Source organism: Brienomyrus brachyistius, chromosome 21 (assembly GCF_023856365.1).
Source record: "Brienomyrus brachyistius isolate T26 chromosome 21, BBRACH_0.4, whole genome shotgun sequence".
Lineage (NCBI taxonomy): Eukaryota > Metazoa > Chordata > Actinopteri > Osteoglossiformes > Mormyridae > Brienomyrus > Brienomyrus brachyistius.
The window spans coordinates 8,832,507-8,849,873 of record NC_064553.1 but is presented as its reverse complement, the minus strand read 5'-3'; the positions used below and the strand labels follow the sequence as shown (position 1 = coordinate 8,849,873).

The window sequence follows — 17,367 nt, the reverse complement described above, 5'->3', positions numbered from 1 at the left end:
GATGAAGCTCCCCGCCTGCGGCCGGAAAACGTGCGTGTGGTTCCTCACCTCGATACGCTGGGAGTTGACCTTCTTCCCTTTCTTTATCCAGTTCACGCGGGGTTTGGGGTCCCCTGTGGCCTGGCAGACGAAGGAGACGACGCCCCCGGACACGCCGATCTGGTCAACGGGCAGCTTCGTGAACCGCGGGGCGGCTGGAAGAATGAAAAGAGAGAGAGAGAGAGAGAGAGAGAGACAGAGAAGGAATAAATAAAAACGTGACACTCGTGAGTAAAAATGGCACATGGGGGCACTTTGCCACGTGCAGCTGTGTCATCAGCTTGCACGGGTGGGGGGGACGAGTATCCATTAATCACACCCGCTAAGCGGTAAACAACGGGATACTGTAAACGGCAGGACGTAGTTATAAGCGTGGGCTTGGGGGGGGAGGGGGGCTGATGTATCAGCACGGACAACGTGCGCTGGCACTCCGATGCTGCAGTCAATAATTTAACCCCCCAGCGTAAATAATGAAAGACAGGAGCTCCTGACCCCACTTTAGGGCACAGGCTGATGCCGCCTGCTGGTGTGGAAGGTGGGGGGAGCGACAGGTGACGAAAAGCACTAATGGGTCAGAAGCATGCAAACCAGCGAGTCCTGCTCTTCACGATGCCGCCTGCGGACGACGCTTAAACTCCTACCTGCTTTACATCTGATGACAAATACTGTTTGAGTTAGGAGAGATAGTCAGATTTTCCTGTCTAGATGGGGTTAGGGTTGCCTTTGTTTTGTTTTAATTTTAAGGGTGAAAGGTCAGCGAGCAGCCCAAGGCAAGCTCACAGCGGGGGCCCAGAGCATGGCCAGGACGCGCGGGTATGTATAAATGATCAAACGGGAGGTGAAAACGGAGCAGATTAATTATTAACGGTCTGCAGGCAGCACCGGCTCTGGCAGCAATGGTGAACGTGCAGAGTGCCTTTTGGGGGAGGGGGGGGGGTCTCGCACATAAATAAAAATAAATAAAAATAAACACCGCATACAGCAAGAAGCAGAGATCCTGTCTGATTTCCTGCGGGCATTTATGGTTTTTTCCTACTGTTTCTAAAAAAACACCTGTAACTGAGCCAGGCATTTAACCCTCTGCTGGAATCCTCCCTGGAGGCCGAGAGGACAAGCAACCTCTTTGACCCTCGCGCCATCCCTGGCCTGGGGGAGCAAGCCCTGGGCCACCTCCCCGGCTGATGGTACAAGTTTCAGAGCTGGCGGGGGTCCCCGTTTGGGGGCCGGACCAGGAACCAGGACTCCCGCCAAGTCTGGAAATAAAGTCAACATGTCTGGGTTTGGGGGGGGTGAGGGCAGGGTCCACTGTGCAATATGAAAGACAGACATTGACTCTTGTGGGGGGAGCACAAGTCTGTCTTTTTACTACTTGTCAGGCCGTCCATCAGAGGAGGGCCCGCCTTGGTACTCCTGTGAGGGGGACCAGCCCAAAACCACCGACTCCCAGTGCTTACTGAGAAAAAAATGATTTGGCCACCAGTGCAGCTGTCAGACGGCTGGGGATCGTCAGCAGGCCGGAGACCGTCAGCAGGCCGGAGACCGTCAGCAGGCAGGCCTCCCATGGCTCCTGCCTTTGTGCAGACGCGCTGCCATGTTCATTCTCGCCAGATGCCCGGAAAGGGGGCACCGGCATCATCGGGGCTCCAGCTTATAGCACTCGGAACTGAGGGAGCTCGGTGTATGAAATCAGCACAAAGCAACAGAAATGCCGGTGAAAAGGGCCATTTCATGGAATTCTAGGTTCTCTCAATTATATTTTTTTAATCCCTCAACCCAGATTTCATAGAGAACCATCCTCATGCACCTTGAATTAGATGAATTTTTATTCAGTAGGGATTTTACAGCCGTCTGAAGCCCCAAAATGGGGAATCTGGACCAATGTAGAGTTAGAGGAAAAACACATCACAGGAGCGGCAGATGAATGATGATGAAAAGATTGTCTTCATATTCATGCTACAAAAGCTACAAAAGGCTGCAGCCTATTGTGCCCCCCCTCAGTTAGCAGCCCAGATCCAAGCACAGTCCCTGACACACACACACACACACACACACACACACACACACGCACACACCCCTCTGAGCATGGCACTCTGCCATCACATCCGGACTGGGCTTTTTGCCCTCATATCCCACAGGAATACATGGGGGCTCGCCCAGCCCGACCTGTCGCTATGGAAACGCCCCCCCCCCCCCCCCCCCACATACACACACACCTTCCCCTCCTGCTCACATGTTCTCCCCTCAGGCTCTAGATAATCTGCTGCTGGGGGGACTTAAGGGAGACAAAGAGAAAGCAGAGAATTTGGGTCCGGGGACTATAGTAAAAACATGGGGGGGCGCAGTAGCCTTGCCCCGTGAGGATTCACCCTGGCCCCCTCTCTGGTGAAGCGAGGCCCTGCTGAAAGGGCATCAGGCCTGTCCTGCTCTCACTGAGGCTCCGCCCTTAGTCGCATGCTCCCTCCCCCTCACCGCCGCATTTGTTTTCAGTGGCTGTTCAGCCAATCAGAGCCATGGGGGCCTGCTGCTTTTCCTAGCAGACAGAAGGAACATTCCGGGCTGTGGCAGGTTAGGGGTTGAGGAGAGAGTGGGGTATGCCCCAGTCTACAGCCAAACAATGGTAGACTTGGCGGAAAATCCTTCCCAAAGTTCATATCAAGCTGAAAAGTCAAATTAGCTGTAAGCGGGTACCACTGTACAGGCATCGCTCGACTGACCCACGTCATCCATTCTGCTGCAAGACAAATTTTAAGCAGATCAGACCATTCAAGACAGACAGCCGGTAATACGTGCGGAAAAAAAAAAACGAATTAACTGAAAAGAATGGGTTAACACTCATGTAAATTTTTCTGTTTATGATAGTCAGTTTTACGCAAGTTGGGGGCTCCCTGCATTCACGGAACTGAGCAGAATTTGACACTTACGTTTGTATTCGGATTTTGGGAATGGAGACAGTACATTTGTTGCGGGGGGGACACAGCACTGACTATGTGCCGACCACCATCGGTACTGTGCGCTTGCAGAGTACTTTGAAAAACAAATTATAGATTTTATTATATAAAAGAAGGAAAATGTCTTGAATGCAAAACTGTAAGGGTACGTTTTTCAGAACTGTGCCCTTTGAGAAGCGGAATAAAAGGCAGAAATTGCACAGGCAAGTGCAATAATACAGATCGTCATGGAACCCCCACGGCTGGGGATTTCCACGGCTCGCCCTTTCTCATTAGTGCCGACCGGGCTGCAGTCGCACACGGGCAATGTCTAACCCATGTGTCTTGGATGAATATCCACATCTCAATGAAGCCCAAAGCGCAGCGTAGATTTGAGGACGCGTGCGTGTATTTGGGTGGTTTTCCTCCAATATTACTAGGAACAAAACTGCACTGCAGAATTACAGTCTCGGTGAAACGGCAGCTCGCGCACAGTAAACAGCACAGGCAGAAGAAATATAATCATGTCATTCATCTATAAATAAGAGGACTATACCCTGCAGCATCGAGACTAACAGCACAAATCAGTGCAGCAGCCAGGTTAATAAACAGTGGATGGCGTATTGCGAAACCGGCAGCGATTCCTGTAAAGTGATTGTACAGATAACATTGAATCATGACTGTGCTATTAACATAATGTGTGTAAGAAGAGCTGCATCTCACTGGGAAAGGAGGGCTGGTCTCGTTGACGTTTGCCAGTTGCCTTATTTTGAGATGCAGCTGACCTTGACATTGTTAAAATGAAAAAGGTGATTTAAAACAGGCCCTTTAGCTACCTCTGGTTTGGAAGGACAACCTAAGCCAGCCTCTCTAACCTGAGCCGAAGAGTAAGCCAGGTTATTCAATCTTTTAAAGTGACTAGAGAAGGACAGAGAGAGAGAGAGAGAGAGAGAGAGAGAGAGAAAGAGCTCAGAAATGTTAACGTTCCTGACTCAGAGTGAAATAAATTATTGAGGTTCAGCCTCAATAAATGAGTCCACCATTTCAAGCTTTAGTCAATTACAATTAAGGGAACCTCGCAGGACACTCTTCCGATACGCACTTTTTAAGCATGTGGGGGGGGCATAAATCATAAATAAGTGAGTAAATAAATATTAAAATATTTCATTGTGCTTCATTAAAATGGAAATCTCATGCATCAGCACGCATGAGGGGAAGAGAGCAGCCCTGGATGTAGTACCTTATGATGTCTGACGAAGGGTGCGAACGCATTGCAGGTCCTTGCAACGCGAAAGCCCGCTGCGCGCATTTATTTATGCATGCCCGAATGGGCACATTTATGTAATTATGCATGTACGGTGCGTGTACTCGCAAATTTATCTGTATTATTTACGAGCATTTTCATCGCAGGGTAAACGGTGAAGGATTCGGTGCTGCCTGGGGTGGAGGGGGTGACTGCATAGATGAGGGAGATGCAGGGTTGCGCGGGACACGGAATGCGGATTGGAATGTCTGCGGCTGCAGGTAGAGCGGTCTCCAACGGCGATGGAGGAACACTCCCCTGAGATCACGAACCTGGGGAGTGAGCCCTGTCCAAGCCCACCTAGCAGGAGACGCAGCGAGGACAGATTGTCCGTGGGAGGAGTGTGGGGGGGGGGTGGGGGGGGGGGGGAGGAGGGGGGTGCCATAATCCCATAAAAAAATAAAATAAACCTAAACTCTCTAAGGTACCTCATCCTGTACACAGCAGGACATCAGTAACACCTCCAACGATATGCGACACACTGACAACAAGGCCCACTGTCGGGTGGCTTATCCTCCGAGTGAGATTGGGGGGGGGGAGGCTGGGGGTGGGGGAGAGGCACAGACCACTTTCAACCAGAAATGGCAGAAAGGTCAGTAACATACAAGCTGTAAGTAGGCAGCGATGATAAGCCCAGCCATCGTGTCCGAGGTAGTCTGACGAAGTGTGAGGCTTTTGCCCGATAGCGGCCTGCAGGTGAAGGAGGCGAGATGAAGCAAAAGGGGGGGGGGGGGGGGGGGTGACTGAAGGTGCCAGGCCATCTAAGCTCAGTCGATAACAGGATGTGGCTTCAGTTGACTATACGCCGTCCTCCAGGTCAGCGAGGAGAAACGACTGGACCTCCGGATGCCAGGAAGCCCCGGAAACCGAAACGGAATGGGGGCTCGGTCCCAGCTTTACTCGCTTCACATGGCAAACTCTGCTTTCATTCTGAAGGCTTTTTTTTAAGCCCAGTTTCAAGGAGGAAAGGAACAGAGAATGAACCCACATTCCCAGGATTTCGGAAAAATATACGGCCTGAATGGGGGTGGGGTGACGGCTGGCAGGCAAATCCGTGAAGGAGGCAGGGAGCGGCCGGGAGGCCGGAAGGCAGGCTTACATAAGGCATGGCAGCTGGACAGGAGCAGGATCGCCGGGGGCAGCAGCAAGCAGGCTAGACGGCAGGGAGACCACATGATCTCGGGCAACCTTCGGCCCCGGCTGGAGAGCCGAGCCCCCCACGACGAGGATGGCGAAGGACGCTTCACACAGGACGTCTCGGCACTCTGCAGGGGGACAAGAAGAAAAAACATCAGCTGTTAAAAGCGTCGCCCTGTGATTAGCATCCAGGAGCACTAGCTGGCGGCATAATCCTGACAGCCCGGCGCCCAGATAGGTGTCAGAGACGCGCCGCGGCAACCGTGCAGCAAGCCGCTACCGAAACCTCACGCTGTCTCGCAGGCGCTGCTAATCGGGCGGGAATGATCGCTCGCAAGCCGGGAATATTAGAGGATGCGGCTCGGCATGTCCGCGGAATTAACCATTAATCTCTGGGATCAGGCAGTCCTTTGCATAACCTCTGCTGGCCTGAGGGGCATTTGAAGGGGGGGGGGGGGGGGGGGGGGGTGAGAGAGACACAAAATAGCAAGATTAATAAAAATGTAACATGAACTTAAAAATCACTTCGTAGATGGGCTGGAGCAACAAAATTTGATTGGGTGAGGCTAAACCAACAAGGGAGGATGATGTTGGGAGGACAAATCGGAACTTTTCTTGTGTCTGTCACCTGGCAACAGCCCATGTCAGGACAATGACCTGGGGTCAGTCAGGTGATACTCATTGTAGCCAATGAGGCTCCTGCTGGCTACCTACCTCCCGAGCCAATTCTAGGATATTTTTAAGGCAGGGGGCATAAAAGAGGGGCCATAATTCATACAAAGGGACCAGCCTAATCACTAGCCAATGAATGTTTTATATTGGTGAATGACATAGTAAGGGTAATCCGAAGGCCAATCAGCTTTCAGCTGGGGCCAGTGTCTTTGTGGCCCCGCCCTTGTATATATCCCCTATGTACCTCCACAATGAAGGGATGCTTAAAAGGCAAAGGACCTTCATGCCATCTCTGCTGAGATATTCTCTGCGTGACTCCGGCCTCAATACGGAAAAAAATACATCTTCGTGTTAATACCAGCACGTCCGCGACAGTCGGAATCGCGTGGGTCTGCTGCTACCACTAGCCTGGTTAGCACAGCTGAGGACCTGGCTCCGGATGGGGATGGGGAGGGACGGGTGCAGGTGACACGTGTGACAGAGATGGCCACCTTGCTGAGGCAGCTCCTGAATTAAAAGATTCGCTCCATACCGCCTCTCTGTCACCATTACTGACTGCCATCTGTACACCTGCTCGGCACTGTATTCGTTCTAACTCAAATCGGGGAAAAAAACACAACATACATGAGTCAGAACACAGGTGTCTGTTACGTGTGCCTGCACACGCACAGTGCGGGAACAGAGTCACGGCTTTCACGCAGATAAGCAGGTGTAACGGGTCAGGCCCTTCTGTGGACCACGGGGCCACATATTTACTGTGCGGGAGCCCGGCTGAACGTGGGCGAATTCAGTCCAGGCAGACATCTTGATGAAATAACCATCTGATTCCCGCTGACAGGTTCGCTCGCTCAAAAAACAGCAAGGGGGAAGGTGGGGGGGCGTGCGGAGGGGGGGGGCAGGAAACCAGCGAGGCACCCTGAGGTGGCGTGTTTAGCTTTCCATATTGTGGTGTATTTTCAGAAGCAGGTGGCCACAGGGGAGGGACAAAAGGCTGTGGAAACAGCCCTGAAAAGACAGTGGTTTGAATGCGCTGAAGTCGGAGTGGAGGAACCCGGGGCAGAGCCCGAAAGGGGTGTAACGGAAAACGCGTCCCCCTCTGCAATCACTCACCCGCACTTCCAGCCAGCTGACTTTTAGAGGCAGTGCAATCGCCGATAAAAGCCAGCTGGTCATCGTTAACTGGGGGCCACGTGCCTCAGTCATGCTGACGGGCTCATCGTCGTCAATGACTGTCTGTCAGCCCTCATCCCAGGAGGACAGGGAGGGTGGAGCTGTCTATAGCTGTGTGGCTGGTATGCAAAAAATGGGGGGGGGGGGGGGGGGGGGGGGGGGCACTGTCAAAAGACGGAAGGCAGTGGAAGCTCTGAGCATGCCTACGGCGCTTAGCTCGCAGAGAGAGAGAGAGAGAGAGAGAGAGAGAGAGAGAGAGAGGAAGGGAGGGAGAAAGAAGAGGGGGAAAGAGTGGGAGGAAGAGAAAGTGAGAGAGAGAGACAGGGAGAGATAAAGGCTCCGCCCCCCGTGACCCCACCCCTACACATCTTCTGTGTTTAGATATACCCCTTTATGCCCTGACTGCAAAAAAAGAAAAAATTTAAAGGAGAGGTGAGGCTGGAGTAAGGACAAGCTATAGGTCTGTCAAGCAGCTCGGCAGAGGGTGGTCCGATTGTTCTTCAGAACCCAGAGCCAGCCCCTTTGCCTCGATGAGGCTCCGAGTGACACCCGAGCACAGAGCACACAGTCGGCTTTCTGACACAGCATCGGACTGTCATCCGGCGCTACGCGCGGCCTTAAACGCCACGGGGATTAGCGTTCAGCCGCCAGATCAAAACTAATTACTTATGAATTAACGACCGCGCACCCGAGAACAAATCAATTAACTGCAACTTTTTTTACATTGTGCTACACAAACAGCGGAAAAAGACGGCAGACACGAGGTTGTCTGCCTCAGACGGAAACGACCATACGCTGCGAAAAACACGCCTTCGCCTAGATCGGTGCCTCACATGCAGATCAGCATGCAGTGAACAGCTGGAGCAGAGCTAATTAATTAGGAGCACAGCTGGAGGCGAGCGCTTTGGCGCCCCCTACAGGCGACGGGGCTGGGGTGCACCTGGGAGGGCGGTCGGTGGGAGAAGCCGCGTGGACCGGGGGACGCAAGACGGGAGTGTGTGTGGCGGTGGTAAGGGCCGACCCAATGGCACTGAAATAATGATACCGTCAAAGCATCTGCAGCACCTGCACTTTGCAGAGCTAAACAAACGGGACACCCCTCACAGTATAAGCCCCCAGGCAGGGAGGGGTGTGATTACCGGCATATTTATTATGCATATACATCAGCTGGAGGCACAGTGGGTCACACTGCCACCTCACACCTCCGGGGCGGCGTGTCTGAAATCCACCCCCGCACCCCTTGTGTGTGCAGGCAAATTGATGCCCTTAAACTGCCCACAAACGTCTGACTGTGTGTCTTGTGACAAACTTGTTTCCCTGCCTCATCCCTGCTCTGGACGGATGGATTTTTCTAAAGCCCATCCAGTCAACACACCATTTTTGTCCAAGCGTGCTACCCGTGCATTCGCCATCTGCTAATTTGCCGAGGAGAGGCGTACGACAATTAAGCAAGGTGATGGCAGCGTGGTCAGCGATGCGTGAACGCTCTGCCGAGGCGCCGCACGCGGGGGGGCGTGGCCAGCCACAATCAGAAAACAGCGCCTCTATACTTAGCTCCCAGCATGCATCAGCGCCCGTTTCAATCAGGCCCGCCCCTCATGCTGAGCATGGGAAAACAGATTAGAGAAAACTATCGGCTTGACGAAGCCCCCCCCCCCCCCATCTCACCCGCACCGGCTGTGCCCGCCAGTCATTTGACGCCTTTTAAAAATATAATCGGAAAACAGCAAAACATCAATTATACATCATTTATACAGCCGCGGCACGGATGCAGGAAGCTGGGCGTCCCAATTCAGGAAGGTACCTCCACAGGCAAAGGGAGCACAGGCACATTTACTTTAATGAAGCATGCTAGACTCATAAAGGGCTGTACTCCTGAAATCAAGGTCAGTCCCTGTGCCGCCGAGGTAGCAAACGGGATCAAACAAATCAAGAAAACATTAGAATTCAAAAATCCCACATCAGTCGCGCACAGAGATAATCAGTGTGCTGCGGTGAGGAGACCCTAAAAAAAAACTGCCCCTCTACACCAACAATTATGGCACGTGGCGATGCCTGTAATGTCGGCTAATAAGAGGTAGCCCTGAAGCGTCAGGGGGGTGCACTTTCTGTACCTGGATTTTCTGTAAAACCCCAGAGCACGCTGGCGATCACTTCACTTCATCCCAGGCTCCTAGGCACCAGGCGTTTGGGACCTCACATATCGTCTCTGGCCTATGGACATCTTACCCATAAATGAAAAGAAATTCAGCCAATCAGAGCACCTGTCAGGTGCGTGTCTGTTTGCACGCCACGCTGCTATTATTTATCCCACAATGGGGTCAATGTTCCAGTGACATCCACAGAATTTGTACCAGCCTGCAGGAAAATTACACAAAATGTGTTTCCCTTGACCAGGCGGACCAGAGAAAGATCTAAATCAGGTGATGGATTGCAAAGAAGAATATAATGAAAGTGGAAGCCAGTATTTCATCACACAGCAACGCATAAGTAATAAGAAGTGAGAGCGAATGAAACGGGGCTACAAATTTAAACCTGGCAGCCCAGAATGTTCTAGCGAGTTCTAGAAGATCTTAACGAGGCTTCTGAAACGTACTCACTGTTCTGTAAAGTAGGAAATACTGTAGTAGTTTTTGAATGATGCAGCATTCAGCTCATTGGAAGACGGTTGAATAGTCAAGCCAATACAAAGCAGCGGCTGCCTAGAAGCCACGCCCCTTTCAATCCCCCCCCCTGGTCTCCCCCCCGCCATCAAAGCACAGAAAAGGGAAAAGCAAAGGCAATGCTGGGATGTTATGGAAACTGCAGCCTGGCAGCTACCACATGCCCTCAAAATATCCTGAAAAGGCAGCTAGCAGCGTTTGCTGGCAGACGGAGCAGGACAGCGGCCTGGCATTTACACCTCAGTCAACGGGCCCTCAGCGGCCCCAAAATGCCACGGCTAGCAGCGACCCTTTGGCGGGCAAAATGTCAACGGAATAAATCGGTGCCGTCCCCGGGAGCTGTGTCAGGCTGCAGCCACGCTATTGAGCGCCATCCCAGGCTGAGCTGGAGGTGCAGCGCCATCAACATCTCTGTCTGCCCACCGCCCCCCCCGCTTTTGCTCACTGCACCAACGCACACATATGTATTTTGGTACGGCCCGTCAATCCAATCAGGGGGCGCGGACACCTGAACTTCCGTGGATGTAGAGGCATGTATCTTCAAGTGGGTGTCAAAGCCTCCGTCTGCATTGATAGTCAGCAAGGCGACTGCTCGTGCAACAGGAATAAATAAAACGCGCACACATACACACAAGAAAAACATCCACAGAAGATTGTGTGGGCTGGCATCCAGGGGGGAAACAAAACAGGCAGCCACAAAGAAACTACGATAAACATATCTCTAAAGCTAGACACGGTGGATTTCGTGAAAATCCCACTGCCTGGAAACATGAAAAGATCAACGATAAATAAAGTCAGTCTCGGTCTTCTCAGTCTGTGTGTGACTTCCACGAAGTGCGCCCCCTTCAGGCCAAATCCCACCCTTTCAGAGCAGCGGGATTAAACTGCAGGCCCTCCAACAATAGGCCTGAAAGGCCTTCATTAACATTCCATTCCCCCCGGCGGGCAGCGGCCGGCTAAGTAGGGCCTCCCCGTGTTTGTGCCGAGCCGTACATTTGTGTGGGTTCCAGCCCAGCGGACTCCTTTGCAACAAGGTGGGGAGGGGGGGGGAGGGGGGGGGTTTGAGAGGAAGGGACAGCGGAGATTTCCGAGGGGCTCCTCCGGTGACGGCCTTCTTGTGTCGGCGTAGACGACGGCAACGACGCCCCAGTGAGCCCCGCCCCACCTCGAAAGCACCAATTTCTTTGCCCAACTAATGAAAGATCCAAGCAGCGCGCCCCCCCCACTCGTGTGAGCTGCTGTGTGCCGAACTTCACTGGCAGGCAGACGCTATTACAGCCAAACAGCTGTGTCTGCGTACAGCCGGGGCAGCCAGAGCAGAACAATTTACGCGATAAATGCAAAATAAAAATCCGCAGCGTCTTTGATGGAACACAACGGACAGGCTCCATATTTTCAGCCCCTCGCCTTTTTGGATCCGGCGTCTTTGAGGGGCTGAAGTACTGCCGTCTCACTACCACAATAACTCCATATTCAAAGGCACCATTTTAGGAAGTCCAGGCTTGAGCGCTCAGGTATTCAGGGGAGAACTGCGCTCTGCCTCTGATGTGGGTGCCCGCTGAAAGGAAGCTGAGCTTCCCAAACAGGCAGCATCTCCTTGAGGAGTCATGCCCCCCCCGCATGTTCTATACCATCATTTACAGGCACCCATGTGAATCCTGAAATGAGAAAGCCCCGTGAATCTGTCCCTCACACTCCAGCCCTCACGTACTTCCATGTTTTCAGTGTTTTTTTTTTTTCTTGTGCAAGTGGGGGAGGGAAGGGAGGTAAGAAGATTAAAAGAAAAAAAAAAAGATCAGGTGATATATCTGGCAGATGTTTCTACCGCTCTCATCCTTACTACTGCTCTCATCCTTACTACTGCTCTCATCCTTACTACCGCTATCATCCTTACTACCGCTCTCATCCTTACTACCGCTCTCATCCTTACTACCGCTCTCATCCTTACTACCGCTCTCATCCTTACTACTGCTCTCATCATTTTCCATACTGGAAAAGTAACTCTGTGTGGCAATTCGAAGCTGTAGTACAGCAGGGGTAGGCCCATAGTCTGGGATTAAAGAGCAGAAGGTTGCAGGTTCAAGTCCCAGTATTCAACAGGCTGATCTATTTATCTAAGCAAAATATGTCGTCTTTGGTAAGAAGCATTGTAAAAGTCAGCTCTATTCTTGCAGAGACGCTGCTCTTCGGTCAGCCATATTTCTGGAAGCTTGTTTTTCCCGACAAAGGCTTCCGAAGGAGCAGGAATTGGAGCGGGTGGCCGGGGCGGTTCCTTGGCACTTGCAAGTCGGATGACTTAACTGGGGGGTGCTACAGGGTTACACAGTGCCCTTTTCAAGGACTCCCCCACAGACAAACGGGAGCCTGGGAGACACAGACCGTGTTGTGCCTTTCTAACGCGGCCCCATAATAAGGGGCTATTGTGAGTGTGCTCTGCAGAGGACAGAGAACAAGGTCACCGTTGTGGCCTGTCACCACTGTGGCCGGTCGAGAACCGTGTGACCGCCCACCCCACTCCCCCCCACCCATGGACAATCCCCCCCCAAACTGCTCCCGACTGCTGAACTTGGACAGTCACATAGCACGACGCTGGCCGCTCCCCTCTGTCCCCACTTATCCCCTTGGCACAGCCACCCACAGAATGACTTCAGAAACAGGGGTCAGAGGTCAGAGGTCAAGCAGCTGCTAAAGCTTTTTACGCACCTCCCCCCCTCCATTTTTCACTAGGTGGCATTCCAGAGCCGACTAAGGCCCAGCCTGTTCCATTTTATTTTTATCACACAGTCTTCACGAGTCGCAACATGCCGGCGTTCTTCCTTCTGTTCTGGACCACGCTGTTGCAGCTTGTCGGTAATGTCCAGGTGTCCAAACGTCATGCGACTGTCTTTCCCTTGCGAGTATCATGCTGTGGGGGTGGTGTGTGGCTTGGTATTTTAGGCATCTGTGCCCTTGATCATTGCTTCGAATCCCATCCTCGCCGGAATAGTTATGTGTGCATTGGGCCATTCTCCCCACAAAATGCTCCAGCGGTGCCGAATAGCTGGCTGACCCTGCACTCAGACCCCAAGCTTCACTCTCACTGGTGTGTGTCAGCACAAGGGTTGTGGGTTCGAGTCCCAGGGAGTCCACATAAATGGAAAGCCTTTCCTTTACTGTAAATCGCTTAGGATACAAACATCAGGTAAATGTATGTAATATGTGAACAGCAGCTTTCCATACTAATGCAAATGGAAAAGCAAAATTTCAGTTTCAACCACAATGTGAAAAGTCACCCAGTGCCAGAGGTCATCAAAACCTTTCCAAGACACAAGAAACGTGACGCCGGGCGGCTTATGAGGCTGGTGACGAGCAGAGACCCTCGCTGGCTGGGCGGCCGGGCTCTCGGCATGCGGCCCCCAGAGCTCAGTCCGAACAAAGCCGTGGGTTTTATTAGCCGAATAAAAGTGCCGTATCCAGAGAACATTCTGGGGAAGGCGGGGGCAGATTTACGAAAAGGAATGCAAATCGTTTTCTCCGGTCCACCTAGAACTTATGGGATCCATTGCAGTGCATTTCAGGAATAATAAGAAGCAGAATACCATGTGACGGTGGTGGGGGGCGGGGGGGCATTCCCGTCTTTCAGAAAAAAACATGGAACTCTGATGGAAAACAGGTTATTGATTCCTATAGCGGTAACTGAGCCTCGTTCAGGCACATGCGTGCGTGTGCAGTTTGGAGTGATTCCGGACAGCTCCCAGACACCTACAGAGCTTCAGCAACATACCTCTACCTCGCTTGGCACTTTTCAACGTGTTTGACTATATAAAAAGAAACTGGCTTGCCAATAAGCATCAGGGCTAAGATTGTACCACCACACAGGGTAAAGGTAAGAGGCAAAAAAAGAAATGGAAATGCCCTGAATGCTACCTGAGAGGCCACTCCCAAGCGGCTCCTGACTGCCCCCAAGTATCCATGACAAACGGGACAGTCCCCAAGGTATAATCGCAGCTTTGAGATGGCCCCCTCAGCAATGCCGGCGTACAACCATGGGGGGGTGCTCTCAGTTCAGCCTGCTGGTGGTCAGTGTTGGCTCTGTGGCCAAAATAAAGCAAAGCCCGTTGTCCCGGGGGTGTCTCTTGTTTGCTAAACCGGGCATCCATAAAAAGGCGAGGGCAGTCTGCTCCACCCAGGATGGGGGCGGAGAGCTCGTGGCCCAAGTGCTGTCAGGAAGGCCCAGCAGGAACTGCTCGGGTCCATATGGCTCAGCGTGGTCCTGTGTGCCGTGGATCTGTGTGTGTGTGCGCGAGAGCACATGTGTGTGGGCCTGTGTGTGGTTATAAATGGAGGCGGGGCCTATAAATAGCCAGTGCAACCCACCCTACTTGCCCCGCCCACTTCCCAGGCTATTTCCATCCCCGGAAGGACAGGCTCACTCTGTCAGGCCTGCACCATGACAGGAGGTGAAGGTAAAGGACCTCCTGCTTTTTGGGTCCTGGTGCTCCCCTTCCTGAAGCTCATGATTACTGTCACCCTCCTTATTTAGCCTGGCATGCTGCTCAGATTGAGGCTGAGAACCTTCACAGCCACGACGGCTGGGAAGTGTCCTCTCTGCTCCAGTCAAAAACTTCCAAGGAGTTGGGGCATGCCTTGTGGAATGTGGGAGACCCTGTCCAGACAGCCAAAGGGGCTTACCTCAAAGTACCTCCTAAATCCCCACCCCCCTGAGCTCTGTCAACATCTGGTGCCGGGAACAGCGTGTGCTCTGACCAGCGTCTGAACTCGCCAAGCCATGAGCCCTCGCTGGGCTCTCTCTGCACCGTTTTCTGTTCACGCCAATTAAACTTCTACAAACTCTCTCCCAGAATGGACACTACAAAGTCCTTAAGATAAACATCAAGCAACAACATGATGCAACACTAAGGTAGAAAACAGCTGTAATGAATACCTACAGCCATGAAAGACGCTTATACTAAATGTGAAAGAAAAAAAAATGGATGAAAACTGAAGGGCATAAAAAAAAACAAAAATGTTCTGATACACCCAGAGGAGGTGAAAGGGAAAAAAACGGCCAAGAACCTCTCCACTTTCTGGCAGAGAAGTGGCACAGAATTTGAGGAATTTCAGTGTTTACGTGGCAAAGGCAATGTTCGGGGTGGGGGTGGGCTGGAGCAAGGTGGGGGTCTGGCCAGTCTTCAGCTGAATCGGTTGATGATATAGCTGCTGGGTCAGACAGTTTCCCAAACTGCAAATGGGCGGGACCGACAAGGTCAAGCCTTCCCGCTCTCTCCATCTATCACTGCACGTCACGCAAACGGCTCAAAGACCAACAAGCAGGAACATGGGGATTGGGGTAGTCACATGTGTGTGGGGGGCGGGGATGGAGGTATGGTGTGCGTGGAATGCTAACAAACATGGATTTGGATGTAATCCAGCCTGTCAAGCGATCAACACACATTTCAGAAGACACCCAAATGAGTAAGTAAACACCTCAGGAAGTGTGGCATCTACCAACCACAGCCAATCGCCAAATCTAGGCTGAGAGAGGTGTTGGGATTCATGTCAATGCCAGCAGCTGGGGGGGGGGGGGGGCGTCGACACAAGGCGGCAACACTCCTGCAAATACTCACTTTCAACCTGCTAGGCCTCCAACCTGGCACCCACCTACTCAACCAGCAGGTTGTGTTTATAAAAAGACATCGTGCAGACACGCAGGAATCAGCAGAGCGAGAAAGCTGGAGGTGCAGTGGGTCGGCCCGTTAAGGGTACGACTGTAATGTCCCATCCACCCTCCCAACACTGCCCAAGGTAATGCAAAGCAGCTGTGGCTCTCACAGGCCCAACCTGCCCTGACCACTAACACTGCCCCCTTTGTGTGCTGGCTCCCACCCTGCCTCTTCATCTCCCCCTACCTGAACCCCTCTCCCTCACTTCTGAACACATTTGGCAGCTCTTCACCTCAAAGGGGAACTATTAAAATGAATGTTCACATTACGCTGATGTTCTGATAAATTACGGATCAACTTCATTGTAGGCAAACGAATCCTATGTCAATCATTTACAAGAAGTATGTCGGAGATATGATGGAAATTTAATCATGCCGAAGAATATACATGGGTGACTGCAGGTTAGCAGCAAGTGAGGCATGGATAGAACAGCAGTAATTACAGGTTAGTGTTGCATGTGACAGCCATGCTTGATTAGCTGGTCCAATAACCACGTCCAAACTCCTAAAGACACCAAAGGACGTGCTCACACGCACCAGATTTCCTCACAAGGCCAGATGCAAATAATAAGTAACATCAAGGCTGGACAATCCTGATGTGGTGCCCATATGTGTTAATAATGGGAGTATTAGATTAGAACCAGCCAGGCATTTGTCTATTTCCATAAGGTTTCTTGCAGGCAAATTATTCCATAATGTGCCTTACAGATCCTTCTGTAACGTTCCTTACAGAACCATAATGTTTCTTTCAGACGGATCCTTCCATAACTTTTCTTTCAGATCTTTCTGTAACATTTCTTGCAGATCCCTCCACAAGGTTCCTTAGCGAAAAGGTTCTTCCATAACGCTTCTTACAGGTACTTACATAACATTTCTTGAGGACAGCTTCTTCTTTAACATTTCCCGCAGACTACAGAAGTCGGCGGCCACCTGCTGCAGGCCCCTTCCTGAGGCCTAATTGCACCCTGCCGCTTGGTCTAGCCTACTGAAGGTGGACAGCTCTGCGGCAGAGAAGGGAAGCTGGGAGATTTGCGATATCATTAACCCAAGCAAGTGTCTCCTGTGCACCCCCCCCCTCCTCAAAACACCCAAAAGAGGCACAGAGCCCCCCACAGTGGGACATGGCTTATGTGGTTGGGGTGCTGCAGCAAGCACCGAGTGTCTCAATCTCTCAATTAATTTCAACCCCCGGTGGCTGCGAGTTAGTGGGGGGGCCTGCAATTTGGCTCAAAAGGGAGGGAGGAAGGAAGGTTAACTCCCCTGTATGAAATTACCTCCCCCCTTCGAAAAGCATCTTCGCTTACACGCCAGAAACATGCCAGAAAAGACAAAAGTGGCAATATATAAACAATGGTAATGCATAATTAGATGCATGTCATATAAACCTCTCGACACAATGGATTTTGTAGTAAACAGCTACATCACGGGCAAAAATGCAAAGCGCACAAGAAAGTACAAGCATGTCGCAATACATTGAAATTAGCAAAAACATGCGGATTTACTCCATTACGTGTCAGGATAACATGCCGCATGTACACCTCCGACACCCTTGGTTTTGTTATTGCCAACGCACAGCTGAGACTCGCCAGAATGATTAAACCACTAGGCCAGGTTCCTGTGGAGGATAAGTTTATTCAGGCTCTACCCAGTATATTTCAGTTTATTCAACGGGCGACCAGATAAAACAGAAAAAAACCAGGAAAGTAACAACAGAGCGAGAGAGAAAGAGAGAGACAGAGAGAGAGAGTCCAAACA

The 17,367-nt window shown here is 51.7% G+C and overlaps 1 protein-coding gene across 13 annotated transcripts in view; it reads right to left on the bottom strand.

Moving 5' to 3' along the window:
• LOC125716397 (receptor-type tyrosine-protein phosphatase S-like) overlaps positions 1-17,367 on the bottom strand; it is a 135,062-nt gene that overhangs the window by 73,554 nt on the left and 44,141 nt on the right. For all 13 annotated transcript variants that reach the window (XM_048988644.1, XM_048988633.1, XM_048988639.1 and 10 more), the window contains 2 exons: positions 5,369-5,534; positions 49-194 (listed from right to left, as the gene is read on the bottom strand). In XM_048988644.1, the coding sequence (XP_048844601.1) occupies positions 49-194; positions 5,369-5,444 (222 nt within the window). In that variant the 5' untranslated portion in view covers positions 5,445-5,534. The remainder of the gene's footprint in view (positions 1-48; positions 195-5,368; positions 5,535-17,367) is intronic.